The following is a 17,492-nucleotide window of genomic DNA, read 5'->3' as shown; positions in this document are numbered from 1 at the left end:
GTTTAACTAACTATCCATTAAATTTTAATTTCAACAGTTTGTTTTATCCTCTCTGTTATTTTTTACAATTTCTCTTTAATATGTCCTTATTTAATTTTTTTGTTGCATACTCACTTTGTCTTCCTTTAAACATTTTGTATAGGGGCGCCTGGGTGGCTCAGGGGGTTAAGCCTCTGCCTTCGGCTCAGGTCATGATCTCAGGGTCCTGGGATTGAGCCCCGCATCGGGCTCTCTGCTCAGCGGGGAGCCTGCTTCCCTCCTCTCTCTCTGCCTGCCTCTCTGCCTACTTGCGATCTCTCTCTCTGTGTGTCCAATAGATAAATAAAAAAACTTTAAAAAAATTTTGTATATACACTAAATTTGTATTTAGATTCTGATAATTTAAAAATTGCTATTTTCTTTTCTTCTTCTTTGCATGCTTATATTCACCTCATAAAAAGTGATAACAATTTGTGAAAGCTATAAATTGGAGAGTCCTTTCTTTTTAGAAAACTTGTAAACAGTGGATTATGTATTTTTTTTTCCTTATTTATCCTGGGTTTAGGTTTAAAGTAAGAAGGCCTTTGAAAGTATCTAGCCTGACATACTGTTGAGGCAGAAGTTATATATTTTAATCTTGAATTATTCTCTTCATGGAAAACTTAAGACAAACATTTTGTGATATACTTAGATTCACCAACTTCTTGGGCATTTAAAAGCTTTAGCTGCAGAAATTCTAAACCCATCTTATTATACTTATTTATTTAAAAATATGTATTTGAGAGGGAAAGTTACCTACTTGTTAGCTGAAATTCAACTAATTTTAAAGGATTATTTTCTTACTTAAGGATAAGAAAAATGCATTTTTTTCCCAGGATCTAATAAGGGAATAAGTGAAAATAAGCTTTGGTTCAGTTTGAAACTTATGATGGATGATGGGTGAATTATTCATTAAATGAAAATGAATAATCTATAAAACAAATCAACCCAGTCTAGTACCATTACCTGGCAAATGACAGATTTGGTCAGATTAGAATTGTCATATTTGATGCTATGTGTAGGCATGCTCTACAAAACAATGGGAAGACTTGAAATCTGAATGTAGATGCTGTGTCTGTTGGGTGTGGGCAGGTTCTAAGGGTGGCAGATGGGCGAGAAGGTGGAGAACTGACAAAGCTGAAAGTTTTAGAAGACAATCCAGTCTGGAAGGTCGGATCCTGTATATTCCTTGACTGCTAGCCCACTGAGTATCTTTTTTGGTGCTATATCCAAAGTGACTTGATAATGCTTGTCACATAGTAGTTGCACCAAAAAGGTTTTAAATAAAAAAATCCCAAAAGAATAGAAGTCTAAAGACAATTAAACTCAGTCTCTGAAAATTAGTCTCTGAAAATTAAAAGTTTCTCCATAATAGGGAGATACCTGGCAGAAGAACTGGCGAGATAAAGTGAGCTAATAATTGAATGACGTCTTCCCAGATCAGTACGTAAATGGGCATGATGAACTCTGAATGTCTCTTTGCCCATAAAAGGTGAATATTTCTAAAGTTTATTTTCCCTATCAAATGTCCCAGTAGTGAAAAAGTTAACATTTTATTGTTGTTGCATGATAATGGCTTTTATTTATGGATTCATCTAATCCTCATACCAACTCTATGAAGTGCTGTTATTAAACTATTGTACTACTATTATCATAAGTTATGATTGTTCTGGGAATACTGTTAGAGACCTAGAGGGAGTGTGCCTAACCAGGCTGAAAGTGTCAAATTGCCTGAGGTCAAATCTTTAAAGTATGATCTACACTAAATACCTTGTACAAATGTCCCATGGTTTCAATTACATTGTCAAGGACCCACCTTACTAGAGCCTCACCATGGTTACCGTAGACTCATTCTAAATACCAATGGCAAAAATGACCAAAGATTTTAATCCAAGGTAGCATGCCAAATATGCTCCTGATTAATTTTAAGTACTTTGTCAAGTATAGAAGGAGATAGTAAGCAAATTCTGGATAATATGTTGCATCGGTAACTTGGTAAGATGACAACTATTTTTTAAACCTGAAATTATGTATTGATCAATGTTTTATCCATCAGCGTTTTCTTGGGATCTCTTTAGAGAGATCTTAGTCAATAGCATCATCTTGCAAGAAGAAAAGAACAAGTGAATGAGCCATTACTTCTTTCTGTGTATAAGCAGTGTGTTAAGTGCTTTATGTATAACAGATTTTAGAGTAACCCTATGAGCTGGATATAATAAGTTTTTCAGAAGGTGAAACTGAGCAAAATAAAATATTTTGGTGTCTTAGTTTGGACTGCAATAACAAATTACCCTGGACTGGATGGGTTAAAGGACAGAAATTTATTTCTCACAGTTCTGAAGGCTGGGAAGTCTGAGATCAAAGTGCTAATATGGTTGGCTTCTGGTGAGGATCTTCCTTCTGGTTCCCAGATGGCTACCTTCTTTCTGTGTCCTCACAAGGCAGAGACCAGAGAAAGGAAGCAAGCTCTCTTTTGTCTCTTCTTACCAGGGCAGTTTCCATCATGAGGGCTCTACCTTCATGACCTGGTTACTTTCCGGAGGCCCTGTCTCCATTTACCTCACATTTACCTCAGGTTGGTAATTAGAATTCCAACATACTAATTTTGACAAACACTCAGTTCATAACACTTGCCAAAAGCACCCAGCTAAGAATATTTGTTTACAAATTCCTTAAATCAATGGAATTATATGCAGATTTATTGTCCTAAACTGTATTTTTGGCTATTTCTATACTATGAGCAACTAGCCCAAAGATTAAAAAAAAAAAAAAAAAGTGTTTCCAAGCTGGTGACTACTTCAATCAAGTTTACTTTATTAGCCAACACAAAGAACTACAAAATAATGTGCATTCTTAACCAAAGCCTTGGTTACTTCCTGGGAAAAAGTGGTTGAGGTGTGTTATATATAAGGAAGCAACCTGTTAATTCTTATGCAAATATTTAATTTTCTTCTATGTGTTATACTGTTTTATATTTGCTCGCTTTTCACAATTCAGAACCCATTCCAGGCTCCTCACCAAAGCTTTTTGGCTTATAATTGCTGTCTATGCTACACACTATGTGGCCCTGGGAACCCTATGACCGCCTTTTGGAAAACAGTGTGATTTTCCTATTGAAGGTCCAGAGCTGGTGACGGCTTGTAGAGGGTTTGATTTCTTCTTGTAATTTTCCATAGAGAGTTCCTCCACACCCAGGAGTGTTCCTGGTTTCCATTCTATGGTTTGTGATTGTTGTCTCCCAGATTTCTTCTTTTCCCAGTATCTACATGCTATAACCCTGCCTTGAGAAAGAGGCTAGAATCAATAGGGCTGGGTAGGTGGGGTGTCTGGCTGGCAGAACATGTGATATTAGTGTATTCTGTCTTTTCTCAACCAACGGATGAGCTGTCAAGGAGGAAACGAACTCTCATAAAGAAGGAAAAGGTAGAGAATAACTTCACATAAATTACAAATGCTGTTTCGAATCTTCTTACAACTTTTTGCTTTATTCTATCATTTTTCTTTTGGCATTTTCCTGTCTTCTTCCTGGCCTGCCCCATTCTTTTTGGGGTTCTTCCACCAGAGCAATGGTTCTCAAACTTCAGCACACCTCGGATTACCTGGAGGGGTTGTCACAATACACATTGCAGAGCCTCTTCTCCAGAGTCTGGAGGCCAATAGGTTTGGGGTGGGGTTTAAGTATTTGCATTTCTAATCAATTCCCAGGGGAAGTTGATGCTGATGGTCTGGGGCCACAGTTTGAGAAACCGTGGTCTAGAGACTGTGCTTTATTATCTTAATAGTTTCATTTATTCATTCACTATTTCATCCATTCACTCACTGATTCATTCATTCATTCAATATTCATTGGGACATTACTGGCATTTAGTGGGTCTTTAATAAATGTTAAGTGGCTGTTCCTTTCCCTGAGTCTCAGAAGACTGTGGGTCCCAAGCACTCTTTAGTGGGAGTGACTCAAATTGCACTGACTCTTACCCTCTCCTGCATAAAATAAGATCTCCAGCACCTCTCAGACAAGTATGCAGCTGTGTCACAGGATGCCAGGGCTTCTCACTCAAGTGCTTATCACCCAGTCAGTTCTGGTTACCACATTCCAGCTCCTCTCTGCTTCCCGTCTGTGCAGCTACTTAAGGCTGCCACACCACTGAGCCTGCTGCCGCCTTCCATGGGAAGCCTGAGGTCCATGTGCTGCCCGATGGTGTGCCTGAAATTGGAAGGGTGGGGACAATGGCATGCTCCCTGACTCCACATCACATTTCCTTGCCTGGAAACAAAAGCAGCCGGCTGATGCCTCGATATCTTCCAGAACAATATCTGGAACAATATCCAGAAAAATATCTCCATTCGTGTTTGCCTGTAGTTATTTCCCAGGGCTTGAATCTCTAGATCTGGGAAGGTGACAATGGGTGGATGGGCAGGGAATGTGATAACACTTTCTGTCTTTTCCAATCCAGCTACTCTCAAAAGTGCATGAAAAATGCATGTGCAGTTTTCACAACCCCACATCTTCTCAGATACGCCACACGTGCCTGAATCCCAGTGGAGACACAGCTGATTTTCAAAACTACTAGTGCAGATGAAAAAAGGACCCCAAATTTCTCCCTGCCTTCTTCTGCTCTTTGAAGGTGTTTGTTTACAACCCCATTGCATTTCTGATAGGACAAATTTAGTCTAGCCAGGGGGACTTCCTCTAACTGTACTCTGCAACTCATTTCTTTCAGGCAAATGATGCCTTAGGTAAAGAGAAAAGAAATCATTTGTAGCCCTGCGTAATTTTCTGCGAGGAGCCTAAGGATTAAAACAGCTTTACCCAATCTTTACGCTTTATAGAAGTCCCAAACCACTGCTGCTTGGGTTTCCGATCCTAAGCCAAGAACGATCGAAGGCTGCTGCATCTGGCCTCGTTTCCCTGTGTGTGGCCTGGGAGTGGAGGTGGGCGGCAGAGCGTGGGGGCTTTCAGCACTCACTGCTGCGGAAGAGGAGCTCCATTGTTTAGATTGTCTAGGGGCTTTTAGAGGGAACTCAGGGAGCCTCTTATTTACCTGTCTTCTCTTATTCCATGAAGACTCTATGCATTCTTGGGTATCAGAACTATGAAAAAATGCTGGTTATTACAACATGCGGAAATGATCCAATTATCCAGAAATGAAAGAACAACAATATAACAATATAATATAAATACACTATTTCAAACATATGTCAGACATATGTCAAATCGGCTATCATACATTTTATTTGTTTCCTGTATTACGCTCATTCCATACAAACGTTGCACTGTTTCTCGTCAGGTGGCAGAAACATCCTGACCCAAACAAAACTTTATATAAGTGCAACAAACACTCCCAGGGAAGAGAAGCTAAATGGGTGATTGCAGATTTCCATACTGGCAAAAGGCATGGAGGCTTGTGTTCCTCTTTTTCAGGTATAACAGGGATAGAGGGGAGAACACCCAAAGCAATAAAATGTCAAGCACTGCGTCCCCTGGAACTATGCCTATTTGGTGCCCTTCTGGTCACACCAGAGAGATCAAGAGATGGCATGCAGCATCACTTCACAGATTTGAAAGGCTAGCTCTGAGAAGACAGCTCTCCTTCAAAGTGCTTCTCCTACGTATGGTAAATAGATGTAGTGGTGTAGGTCAACCGGGAAGATTTCCTTCGGAGTGACCAAATAATCAGGTGTCTGATGGAAGGGCACACATTTTTTTAATACAGCGGAACACTGTGATTTCTTTTGCATACAGTTCTGAAGACCTATATAACATAGAGCACTATTTAAGGAACTACAAAATTCTTGGTACCAATCAAACATTTTTATTTTTTTTTAAGATTTTATTTATCTTGAAAGAGAAAGCCTGCAAGCAGGGGATGGGGTAGAGGCAGAAGGAGAGGGAGAATCTCACGCAGACTCCACACTCAGTGCAGAGCCCGATGCGAGGCTTGATCTCACGACCCTGAGATCATGACCTGAGCCGAAATCAAGAGCTAGATGCTCAACAGACTGAGTCGCCCAGGCGCCCCAGTCAAACACCTTTATGACAACATTTCACAGATTGTAAGACTGAGAATTCTTTAGTGTCTGGACAGGCCAGCTTGGGGCTGCCCAGGCCTGGTGTTAGAATGGATAGCAAAAATATCGCAAATTCCATACCACAAGCAAGACAGAGGTGGTACCTAAGAACCTAGGCTCAAGCCAGGATTATAGTTCTAGAACAGCTATAGGTCCTAGAGAGTGGGGAAGGCTGTGAGCAAGGGTTAGGGACCCAGTGAAAAGGTCTGGTCAGCACAGAGCTAGGAATAAGGTGTTCCTTTGTAGGTCTGTAATCTATGTAACAAACATGAGTTCACAACAGCAAGGAAAAGCATGATTCTTAGTTTCTCTGTGACTGGAACCCTTAGATATTTTTCCTCTTCATTTTCTGAGTGGCTCTGAGAAGGTGGCTGAGCTTGAGCCCACAGTAGCCACAAAAGGTACACCTGACAGGAGTGGAGAAATGAGAAATGTGAGTAATGTGAATGACAGATCTGGAGCCCTATGCACTGTCCAATCTTGTCCTGGAGTTCTCCTAGCCTGAAGAAGAAGCAGTCTTTACTGCACTCAGGACTTACAACTAGAAGCTTTGGAGGATTTAAAGATTATTTTACTGCCAGTGAAACCTTAGACTTATCCCTTGCTGGCAAGAAAGTGTTAATTTCCTTCTGAAACTAACCATTTAACTTTTAGAAAAGTGAATTATAACCCCGCACACTGGAAGTCTTTCCAAGTTTGGATTGCTGGGTTCTACCTCAGATCAATTAAATTAGAATCTCTGGGGAGATGGTTGGGACCTAGGTATCTATATAATTTTCAATGATTTTATTTTGCTTTAGCTTCTTTAATTTTAAATGATGAAAACATCATGAACTCTTCATTGTAAATAAAAATATGTAAAAAATTATTACTTCTGGGTGTGGTGCATAAACAATGAATCCCGGAACACTGAAAAAATAAAATTAAATTAAAAAAATAAAAATTATCTGGGATCTAAAAAAATTATTGCTTCTACTCCTTTTCTATATAGACATAGAACATAAGCAAGATATAAAGTATATAAGAAGAATATTTGTTTACCTACCACCTGTTTCATAAATTGTAAGTGTATAGCCAACAAAATGTCTCAAAATAAACATCTTTTCCTAAATACCATATAGGTGGAGAAATAGAACACCACCAGAGGCTCTGGACCCTGCTCCCGTTGCTTCTCATTACCCTCTTCTGCCTCCATAAAGGTACAAAAGTTTCCCAGGTAATTTTAATGAGCCATATCATTGTCTTGTTGTCTACCTTTCTGCTTTGTTTTCCTCATGGATTTTTTTTTTTTTAATGGAGAGAAAGTACTTTAGGTATGAGGATTTGATCTCTCTCATCCAATATTAATATCAATAACCAACATTTGCAGTGTTATATGTGAACACATATATATGTGTTACATATGAATGTTATATTGTGACAACAAACTTTTGAGCCATTATGCATTCAAGGAATTTAGGTTTATTTTTCTTTCTTTCTTTTTCTTTTTTTTTTTTTAAAGATTTTATTTATTTATTTGACAGACAGAGAGTACAAGTAGGCAGAGAGGAAGGCAGAGAGAGAGGAAGGGAAGCAGACTCCCTGCTGAGCAGAGAGCCCGACACGGGGTTTGATCCCAGGACCCTGGGATCAAGACCTGAGCCGAAGGCAGAGGCTTTAACCCACTGAGCCACCCAGGCACCTCGATTTATTTTTCTAAAATGAAATTAAACTTCTCTCTTGAGCTCGGTGGTAGAAAATACCTTTCGGTTCAGTTTCAACCTGGATTGTGAGCAATAGATAGAAGTTGCTTCCCCATCCCAAAATGAGGGTCCACCATGCCAAGGGAAATAGATAGCCTGAGGTCGCTGGGGCAAAGGATGGTGACTCTGTGTATCAGACCACTTGTGGGCGATGCAGACAGGCCCACATGGGAAAGCCACTCCACTGGTCCTTTTAAATGCTGTCCAAGAGAAAGGCCTGAAGAGAGAATGTGACCTCAACAGGGCAGAGGGCTGCTGAAACCCAATGGGCTGAGAAGAGACAGTCACAGTGGTGTTTTTGAAGAAACTGCAAAATGCTCACCAGATAGTCAGCTTTATATACCTGTGCTAAGCCCGGAGAGCTTATAAACCAATTCATGACAATATAAGGGAATGGCAAGAATCTTTCCACTGTAGTTACTACTTTTCTGTCCCCGCTACCCTTCAAGTCTGGAATAGCCAGAGACAGACCCAGAGTGGGGTGAGTGGGTATATAGGTGAGGACGAAGGTCTAGACAGTAAAAACAAAGAAACAAACAGTGCATGGGGGATTTCCTCTCCCCCTTTTCAGTAGGCTTTTGCTATGCTTTTTGAGGGACAACTAATTTCTGGAAAAGGAAAATACTTAAAACTTAAGAGAAATTTAAAATTTTTGACTATGTTTAGATCAAACATTTTGATTAGTTTTCATGCAGATTGTGTGTGTCTGTGTGTGTGTGTGTCTGTGTGACTAAAATAAGTGAAAACATTTAAAAAAATCTAAGTATGACTAGAAAAACCACGTCTGCATTTTTATGCAAGGAAGTTGGAAAGTGCTACTAGAACACAATGCAAGTTTGAATAGGTAGTGGGGAGAATGAGGAAAATGGTTTTTCTTTCTTTTCTTTTTTTTTTTAGAGAAGGGGAGAGACAGGAAATGAGTGAGTGGAGGGTGTGGGGATGGAGAAAGGGCAGAGGCAGAGGGAGAGGGAGAGAGAATCCTAAGCAGATTCCCCGCTGAGAGCAGAGATGGACTCAGGGGCTCAATCTCATGATCCCGAGATCATGACCTGAGCCTAAATCAAGAGTCCAACCCTTAACTGGCTGAGCCACCCAGGTGCCCCAATGAGAATTGTTTCTGATAACATCTGATGAACATTCTTGTCCACTATTTTGGTTATATCCATATATTGACTACTCCAATGATTCAGTGAGCATGTTCCTAATTATATGATGATAGCTTCCCCTTTGATGAGGTGGTGATTCCCTGTCAAGCTGCCTGGGCTGGGAGAAGGGTCTCTGAGAAGTTCAGTAAGGTGCTGGGGAAATAAAAAATATTGACTAATCTTTCAAATGATCATTCTGTCACCGTTACCTCATTTAACCATCACAAGAAACTTGTGCGGTAAGTGCTATTATTAGTCGTCTCTTAGGGAAACTGAGGCTAGAGAGGTAAGGCTATTCGTCACAAGGGACTATAGCTAGAAAGCCAAGGATGATTAGGAGCCAGTCTTTTTCCCTCTGGAGCCCATTCTCTAAATAGTCTACCTTTTAGCCTCTACTACTCACTTTTGAGGCTGTAAGAGGAGGCAGTGTGCTGGTCTTCTAATAAAAAGACTTCTGTTGGTGTGAGGGTCAGTCAAGCAAATTTACCAACTCATACAACTCTCGTCTATTTCCGAAATATTTCTTTACTAAAGAAGTTGATTTAGAAACAGCCAGTGAGGCTTTTGCCTGTTATAACTTGGCTTCTGCCTTTAATTTAAGAAGCACTCTTAATTTTTGGAATCAGGTCAGTTATTCTTCTTGGTATGTGAGAATAATATCATTGCAATATAATTTTTTTTAAAGATTTTATTTATTTATTTGACAGAGAGAGATCACAAGTAGGCAGAGAGGCAGGCAAAGAGAGAGGAGGAAGCAGGCTCCCTGCTGAGCAGAGAGCCCGATGCGGGGCTCCATCCCAGGACCCTGGGATCATGACCTGAGCTGAAGGCAGAGGCTTTAACCCACTCAGCCACCCAGGTGCCCCGCAATATAATTTTTTAAAGATTTTACTTGTGTATTTGAGAGAGAGAAAGTGAGTGAGAGAGAGAGCATGAGCACAGGGAGGTGCAGAGAGAGAAGCCGACTCCCCGCTAAGTAGGGAGCCTGACATGGGACTCGAACCCAGGACCCTGGGATCATGACCTGAGAGGAAGGCAGAGTCTTAACTGGTTGAGCCACCCAGGCACCCCTAATATCATTATAATAAAACAACTCTCTCATGGTTTCCTTTCAAGAAGTTAACAGTTACTACCTAGAAAATAATTCAAGTGAGCTTTAAGAGTTTTGGAACACAAAGAAAAATGCTTCGGGAAAAATGCTTACAGTCTCATGAAGTTTAGCCAGAATCCACAGGTACTTCTAGACCATTGTCAATATTAGAATTGCTCCTCTCTTTTCTCCATGTGGCAGAACTTTTAAAAAAGAAGACAGGAGTGAGTTCGAGTGTTAAAGTAACAGCTGTATTATACTTTTTGAGCATTTTAATCACTTGGAAGCTTATTCTTTCCTTCTCTCTATGTTTCAATCCCCTTGATCTGTTTTTTTGCATTATAAAATGTAGTATTTTTATGATTCTATACCATATGCTAATCTCTTACTGGTCCCCCAGTATCACAAACTTCTTTTCCAGTGAGACCTGCAATCCCTATCACCTTCCTACCTTCTGATTCTATCTGCCTTTGAAGCAAAAAGAATGAGCTTAAGTGAGACCCAGAGGTCATCAACCCTGTGCTTGTGTCAGGACATGCAAACTCCCCAAACCAATTACTAACCTGTTTTTAAAGACAACCTCCAATCAGAGGGAATCCATGACTTCTTTTTGTGAGCCGTTGCACAGTGTAAGAGCACTCTATAAATGTCTTCCTCTATCTGGGTGCACTCTTATCTCACCGGTCTATTTTTTTCCTCATTTAAGTTAACCCTTTCTTACCTTTTTATGAACCTCTAGGCCTTCTCAGAAGTGGTGGGAGACAAATGTTCTGTAAACAGTCAAGAACGGTAAGATGAGTCGTAGTCGCTGGGAACTTTGGTGCTCTACTCCCCTGCTACCCAGGATGGACAGCAAGGTTATGGCATTCCTCCTTTTATAAGGTATTTATCTTGCTGCTGCTTAGCAAACACTTTGAATCCTTTTCAACACCGTGAGACTGAAATTTCTGAGTCTGTTTCCAAACAGGACACTAGAGGGCTCCCAGGGGTTAAAAATAAGTGGAAAATTATTTGATTGAACACTGCTTCTGTACGGCTTTGGCTTTTGTTTTTTTCAGATCTTAAAATTAAAGTTTATTTTTTAAACTATTAAAAAAAAAAAACAAAACCTTGCGTGTCTTAAAACTGGGCTACCAACAGCCAGTTGACAAGTAACCATTTTGCTTTGCAATCAGGAGTTTTCAAGAGAGCTTTTAAAGCTGAGCTGAGATATTTGAAATGTGGAACACTCTTGACCATGAAATATGTTCTACTTACATGCCTCAGCCTTTAAAAGTTCTTTGCATTACAGTCAGGGATTACATTCTTCCTGGAGCCAAGCACGGGGCCAGCTGTGTAAGTAAGGTTGCTTATGAGTTCTTCTTTTTAGTAATGTAAAAAAAAAAAAAAAAAAAGGAGAGAGAGAAAGCTAGAGATCCCTTTATTTTCTTTCAGCTGACTTTTGTGGGAAGAAAAGGAATGAAAGGCAGTTGGATTTGTGTTTTGTGTTTCTGTGTGTATGACTGAAAAAATGTAACTTCTGAGATATATGGACATTTGGCTTTATATTGAGATCATTCTTTATGTAGAGATGATGAAACTTACAGTGAAGAAAAAGTTGCACCATCAGATTAAGAGAATCTGTTTCTGAATTTGAATGTTAATACTTGGTGCTTCTTCCCAATTTGTAATGCAGGACTTTAAAAAATAAAAATGGGATGGCTATAGATTGTTTTTAAATACTGTCTATCCCTTGTCTGAAATAATTTCTAAATTTCAAAAAGGGTTTGTGGGATTTTAATGCTTTTCTTTCAGTCAAATTAAACTACTTTAGCTACAAGTTATAAAATATTCTTGGATTTTCATGGTTTGTTTTCACTAGTTTAAACTGAATATCGACTCTATATTGTCCTGTTTATCTTTTTAAACGTAATTAAAAAAAATTCATGGTGGTAGTATTTGTGAAAGGAAAGGGTTACTCTTTTTCTTTACTGTTGAAGAGGAACTGAACTAGTTTGAGATTGTGACTCAGTTAACTCTGTTTCCATTCATTCCCAGAAACAAGCCACACTTCTCCTTGGGGAAGCTGATAGGAGTTTAAAAGGTTTGTTGCCGCGAGTGTCAGAAACATTCCCAACTTCATCACCAGCCCTTTACTTCCACCTCTACCCTACCCACTGGAGACCACTTATATACCTAAGAGGAGGCGACAGCTGAATTCAGGAAACCATGCATCATGTCAGCAGGAACCAACTGCAGACTTTAAACTCTGTTCAACATGTGGATGCAGCAGAGAAATGACCTGTCCAGACAAGCCAGGGCAGCTCATAAACTGGTTCATCTGCTCCCTGTGTGTCCCGCGGGTGCGTAAACTCTGGAGCGGCCGGCGCCCAAGGACCCGGAGGAACCTCCTGCTGGGCACTGCCTGCGCCATCTACCTGGGCTTTCTGGTGAGCCAGGTGGGACGTGCCTCTCTCCAGCAAGGAAGGGCAGCAGAAAAGGGGCCGCACCAGAGCCGCGACACCGCCGAGGCACCCTTTCCTGAGATACCCTTGGATGGTACCTTGGCGCCTCCAGAGTCCCAGGGCAATGGGACAACGCTGCAGCTCAATGTGGTGTACATTACCCTACGCTCCAAGCGCAGCAAGCCTGCCAATATCCGTGGCACAGTGAAACCCAAGCGCAGGAAGAAGTACGCAGTGGCCTCACCAGCCTTGGGACAGGAGGCTTTGGTCGGACCATCCCTTCAGCCACAGGATGCTGATGCTGAAGTGCCTGGGTACGTCCAGGGAGGAAACCTGGGCAAGGTTGGGGAACGACCCTGGAGGTTGATACGGGGCTCCGGAGTGCAAGTTGGGGGCTCAGATTTTCAGCGGCCCAAGACCCAGGAGAGCAACATTAGGATCTACAGTGAGAGCGCCCCCTCGTGGCTGAGCAAAGAAGACATCCTCCGAATGCGCCTGTTGGCGGATGGTGCAGTGGCAGGTCTTCAGCCAGCGTCCTCTAAAAGTGGAGCGCACTTGCTGGTGCTGGAGGGGAGCTCTGCTGGCTCTGTGCCCCGCTGTGGCCCCAGCCCCTGTGGACTACTCAAGCAGCCTTTGGACATGAGTGAGGTGTTTGCCTTCCACCTGGACAGGATCCTTGGGCTCAACAGGACCCTGCCGTCTGTGAGCAGGAAATCAGAGTTCATCCAAGGTAACAGCTTCACATGCTTCGTGATTTGCAGCTGTTGGGGATTTGGGTTGATTTTCCTCTTTTCCCTCAGTCTCTCTTTCGAAATGATTTTCTCCACCCACGTCTCACATTTGGACAGCAGCAGCATGTCTTTCCATACGTTTGGCGTTCTTTATTTTCCCAACTTTGGAAGGATATGAGCGTTCCAGGGAAATGCTGTATTCAACATGCAAGGATAAGCCCACACTGTGTAATCTTTGCTCTCCTTTCCCCTCACTGCACTTCCCAGTGGCTTATTAAATCTAATTAAAGCCAGTGGCAATTTGCATGATGAGAAGAGGAAGCCGGGTGGAGGCAAAGAACTTGCTGTCAGGCATATTATTAGAGAGGTTACTATGGAAGTAAGTAGAATTTCATTCCTTAGGAGTTTTTAAAAGTAAAAGGGAGAGGGGGTTATCTTTCTTCAGCAGATGGAAACTTTTTAAAAGGCCCAGAGCCAGACCATGTTAGATTTGACCCTTTTTTTTTTTTTAAGATTTTATTTATTTGGGAGAGAGAGAATGAGAGAGAGAGAGAGAGAGAGCACAAGAGTGGGAAAGGGTCAGAGGGAGAAGCAGACTGGAGCCTGATGCCAGACCGGATCCAGGGACTCTGGGATCATGACCTGAGCTGAAGGCAGTTGCTTGGACCAACTGAGTCACCCTGGTGACCAGACCCTTTGGTTCTTTTACAATTGATTTAACTCCCTTAGTTTTACAAAGAAAATGAAATGAAACTAGGTAATTTGTTCAGTATATACTAACTAGGTATATGGTTTCTTCGAGCCCATGACTAAAATTTATTGAGATTGATTTCTAAGACTCTGTCAGGTGACAAACATTTTGGCAGGTTCTGGGTTATATAGCCAGTCACTTGGGTGTCAGGCAAAGGGGCTAGTCTGTGGCTGTGCTCACACTGTGTGAAGGATATTTTCTGAATCTTGAGGCTGTTCCAGGCTTTGAATACAGTGTGGGTCAGTGGTTTGTGTTTGAAAGCTGAATAAGCCCAGAATTTGCTGGTATGAATCGAGACTGGCCCAACAGACTAGAAAGACCACAAGGGAATTATAAGCTCAAAGAATATTTTCTTATTTTTTGTCATCATAAAATTTAGCATTTTATGGAGTCCAGAATGGAATGGATTAAAATTCTTGGGAGTGGTCAAGAACTAACCTGTATTTTCAGTGGCTTTAGGGTTATAATTTAGTCTTAAAACGGGTACTTCTAGAAGTACCAGTGATTTACTTACAAAGACTTGACATTCCTTACTTATCCTGGTCCATGTTTAAGTGCTTCAGTTTCACAGGTATGTTTTGATGTCTCAAGTTCATAAAATAGTCCACCATGATTAGGCTGATGTGCGATAACCTCCCAAACATTTAATAAAAGTTTGGTTAAAACTCATTTTTCTTGGGTGCTCACTATTTGCTAGGCATTATACTAATTGATTCATAAAGTTAATACATGCCTTGACCCCATATTTCTCACAACTAAGCTATAAGGTAGAGCCTACCTATAAGGTAGGTTCTGCTTAAGCAGAACTTAAGCTCTAAACCACTGGGCTTAGGTTACTGTATAACTTATCATCCAAAGCAGAACACCCTGGAGTAAAAGAAGATACTGGTGAGCATGGAGATAACAGGCATCTACCAAATCTGTCTTGGCAAAGTAGGTCATAGCATAGGGTCACTCTTATTACCCTATACTGCCATTCACTATCATGTCATAAAGGCCCCTGGGTAGAGGAGGTGAATAGATCTTGAGGTATGGTACTCCAATATGGTACTTCCTTGGGATACTCTTGGATGGAAGTTGGGAGAATTAAGTAGTGTGTAGGAACTTGGAACTGTTCTGCCTGAGTTTGAATTTACCAACCATGTGAGCCAGAAATGTTACAGTATCTCTGAATGCCTCAGTTTCCTCAGCTGTAAATAAAAGGATAATAGTACTTACCTGATGAAGTTATTGTTAGTTAATACATGAAAAACAAGTGGAATGAGTGATTTTCACACAGTAGATCTTCAATATTGTCTATTTATGTTACTACACTAGACACATGAGGTACCAAGTTCACCAAGTTACTTACATGGCCTCCAAGCCTCACATATCATGTCTTTATATGACACAACCAGGTCTAGAACACTGGTCTCTTGATTGTTGAATTAAACTTTTGAATATCAGGATTCCTTGTATATACTTATTCTTTGCTCTTAATATCCAGGATTTTTAAAAAAATATATATTTTATATATATATACACACACACACACACACACACACACACACACACACACATTTATTTATTTGTTTTAGAGTGAATGAGATAGAGAGGTGGGATGTGGGGCAGAGGGAGAGGGAGAGAGAGAATCTCAAGCAGACTCCCTGCTGAGCATGGAGCCTGACACAGGACTTGATCCCACAACCCCGAAATCATGACCTGAGCTGAAATCAAGAGGCGGCCACTTAACCCTCTGAGCCTCCCAGGCACCCCTGAATATTCAGCATTTGTTGGGATCAAGAGGGCAGTTGTAATCAATTTAAAGGACGGGTTTTATAATCCCAATATATCTTGGTATTGTTCTCTCATTTTGGACCTAAGCGGTGATGAAAAGAAACAAAGTTGTATCAATATGACTCTCAGTGTGATGAGTTACCTAAGATTATATCTCAAACAATATTAAATCTCTCTTTTTTTTCTTTGATACCTTCTATGTAGTTATTTAGAGACATAAAATCAATTAATTTCCTCAGGAATCTGTGACATGATTTAAATATAGTTATGAACACTCTACACAATATAATTCTACTCATGTAGGCTATTATATTGGTGTAAAGTGCATAAATAGATCAGTGCTGGTCATGGTAGGAGATATATAGACAGTCTTAGGTTCTTGGTATCTCTCTCTATCCACCTATTTCTAGGCTTTTCTTGACATGTCTTTCCTCTCCTGATTTCCACAGAAGTGTGTATTTTCCTCTAACGTCCTCTTATTCTTCTTTTGGTCCAAGCTTAGATTTATTTCAGGCTCCCTGTCTACCTAAGGAGATGATAGATCTTACCAAGTTGCCCAGGATCTATTTTTGGTTCATTTATTTTTTTAAAAGATTTTATTTATTTATTTGACTGACAAAGATCATAAGTAGGTGGAGAGGCAGACACAGAGAGAGGGGGGAAACAGGCTACCCACTGAGTAGGGAGCCAGATGTAGGGCTCAATCCCAGGACCCAGAGATCATGACCTGAGCTGAAGGCAGAGGCTTAACCCACTAGGCTACCCATGTGCCCCTCTGGTTCATTTGATATCATCTTTTTGTATTATAGTTACTTGTTTAATCATCTTTTCATTCCCACTAGTCTCTAGGTCTGTGAAGGCAGAGACGTTTCCTGTCTTGTTTATCATTTTTAGATCCTAGTGGAGAATCTGGCACATAGTAGGTGTTCAATAAATATTTTTGAATGAATGCAGGAATACATTCTTGGCTTGTTCTACTGATTTTTTTTAAAAAGATTTTATTTATTTGATGGATAGAGATCACAAGTAGGCAGAAAGGCAGGCAGAAAGGTTGGGGGTGGGGAAGCAGGCTCCCCACTGAGCAGAGAGCCCAATGTGGGGCTTGATTCCAGGACCCTGAGACCATGACCTGAGCTGAAGGCAGAAGCTTAACCCACTGAGTCACAGAGGCTCCCCGTGTTCTACTGATTCTTAACAGTAAATCTGTATTTGCTTCCACTTCCAATACTCAGGAGAAAAGTACGACCATTTTTAGACCTAAAGTCATGCTGAGATTTCTCCTGGAGGATCTTATAAAGAGTTCACTATAGAGGTAATGAAAAATGTCTTTGGCAACCTCTGTGTTATGCAAATAATGAGATTTATAGAGCTTATTCTTGTGAGGACCATCAATGTGGTCTGCTGGTCTTACACTGTAATGTAATTTGATAATGAGTTTTCTGTAGGAAGAACTGTTGGATTATTTTAGGTATGTATTTCCTCTGATGATCTGGCTTGGTCTAAGAATAAATTTTTTAATATATGGGAGATTGAGTGGCCAGAAAATCCTGTAAGTAATCCTGCCCTAAGTGTTGTTTCTGTTCTCTGACTTTTGATTAATGTTTGTGAAAATAAATTCATGCCCAGTACCAAGAACGTAGCTAGTCTGTATTATGAATCAAATACAGATATTTGGCTTATCTCAGTAAATCTTTTGAAGAAACCTTTGCAGTAGAAAATTTTTTTA

General features: G+C 40.6%; 1 protein-coding gene and 1 long non-coding RNA gene across 5 annotated transcripts in view; one reads left to right on the top strand and one right to left on the bottom strand.

Moving 5' to 3' along the window:
• Positions 1-6,128: 6,128 nt before the first annotated feature.
• Positions 6,129-10,717, bottom strand: LOC116870891. The gene is made up of 3 exons (XR_004383312.1): positions 10,628-10,717; positions 10,179-10,267; positions 6,129-6,494 (listed from the first exon to the last, which is right to left on the bottom strand). It is a non-coding gene; the product is annotated as an uncharacterized LOC116870891 (long non-coding RNA).
• A 210-nt stretch (positions 10,718-10,927) lies between these two features.
• The window catches only part of GASK1B (golgi associated kinase 1B), a 45,739-nt gene continuing 39,174 nt past the window's right edge, over positions 10,928-17,492 (top strand). The window contains exons 1-2 of one of the 4 annotated variants that reach the window (XM_032863084.1): positions 10,928-10,946; positions 12,102-13,238. In XM_032863084.1, the coding sequence (XP_032718975.1) occupies positions 12,341-13,238 (898 nt within the window). In that variant the 5' untranslated portion in view covers positions 10,928-10,946; positions 12,102-12,340. Of the gene's footprint in view, positions 10,947-11,113; positions 11,409-12,101; positions 13,239-17,492 lie in introns of those variants that run through there. The other 3 variants (XM_032863066.1, XM_032863080.1, XM_032863071.1) reach the window with 3 other exon arrangements.

The sequence above is a fragment of the Lontra canadensis genome, unplaced genomic scaffold (genome assembly GCF_010015895.1).
Source record: "Lontra canadensis isolate GAN:19392208 unplaced genomic scaffold, GSC_riverotter_1.0 scaffold1, whole genome shotgun sequence".
Lineage (NCBI taxonomy): Eukaryota > Metazoa > Chordata > Mammalia > Carnivora > Mustelidae > Lontra > Lontra canadensis.
This window is presented reverse-complemented; position numbering and strand designations above follow the sequence as displayed.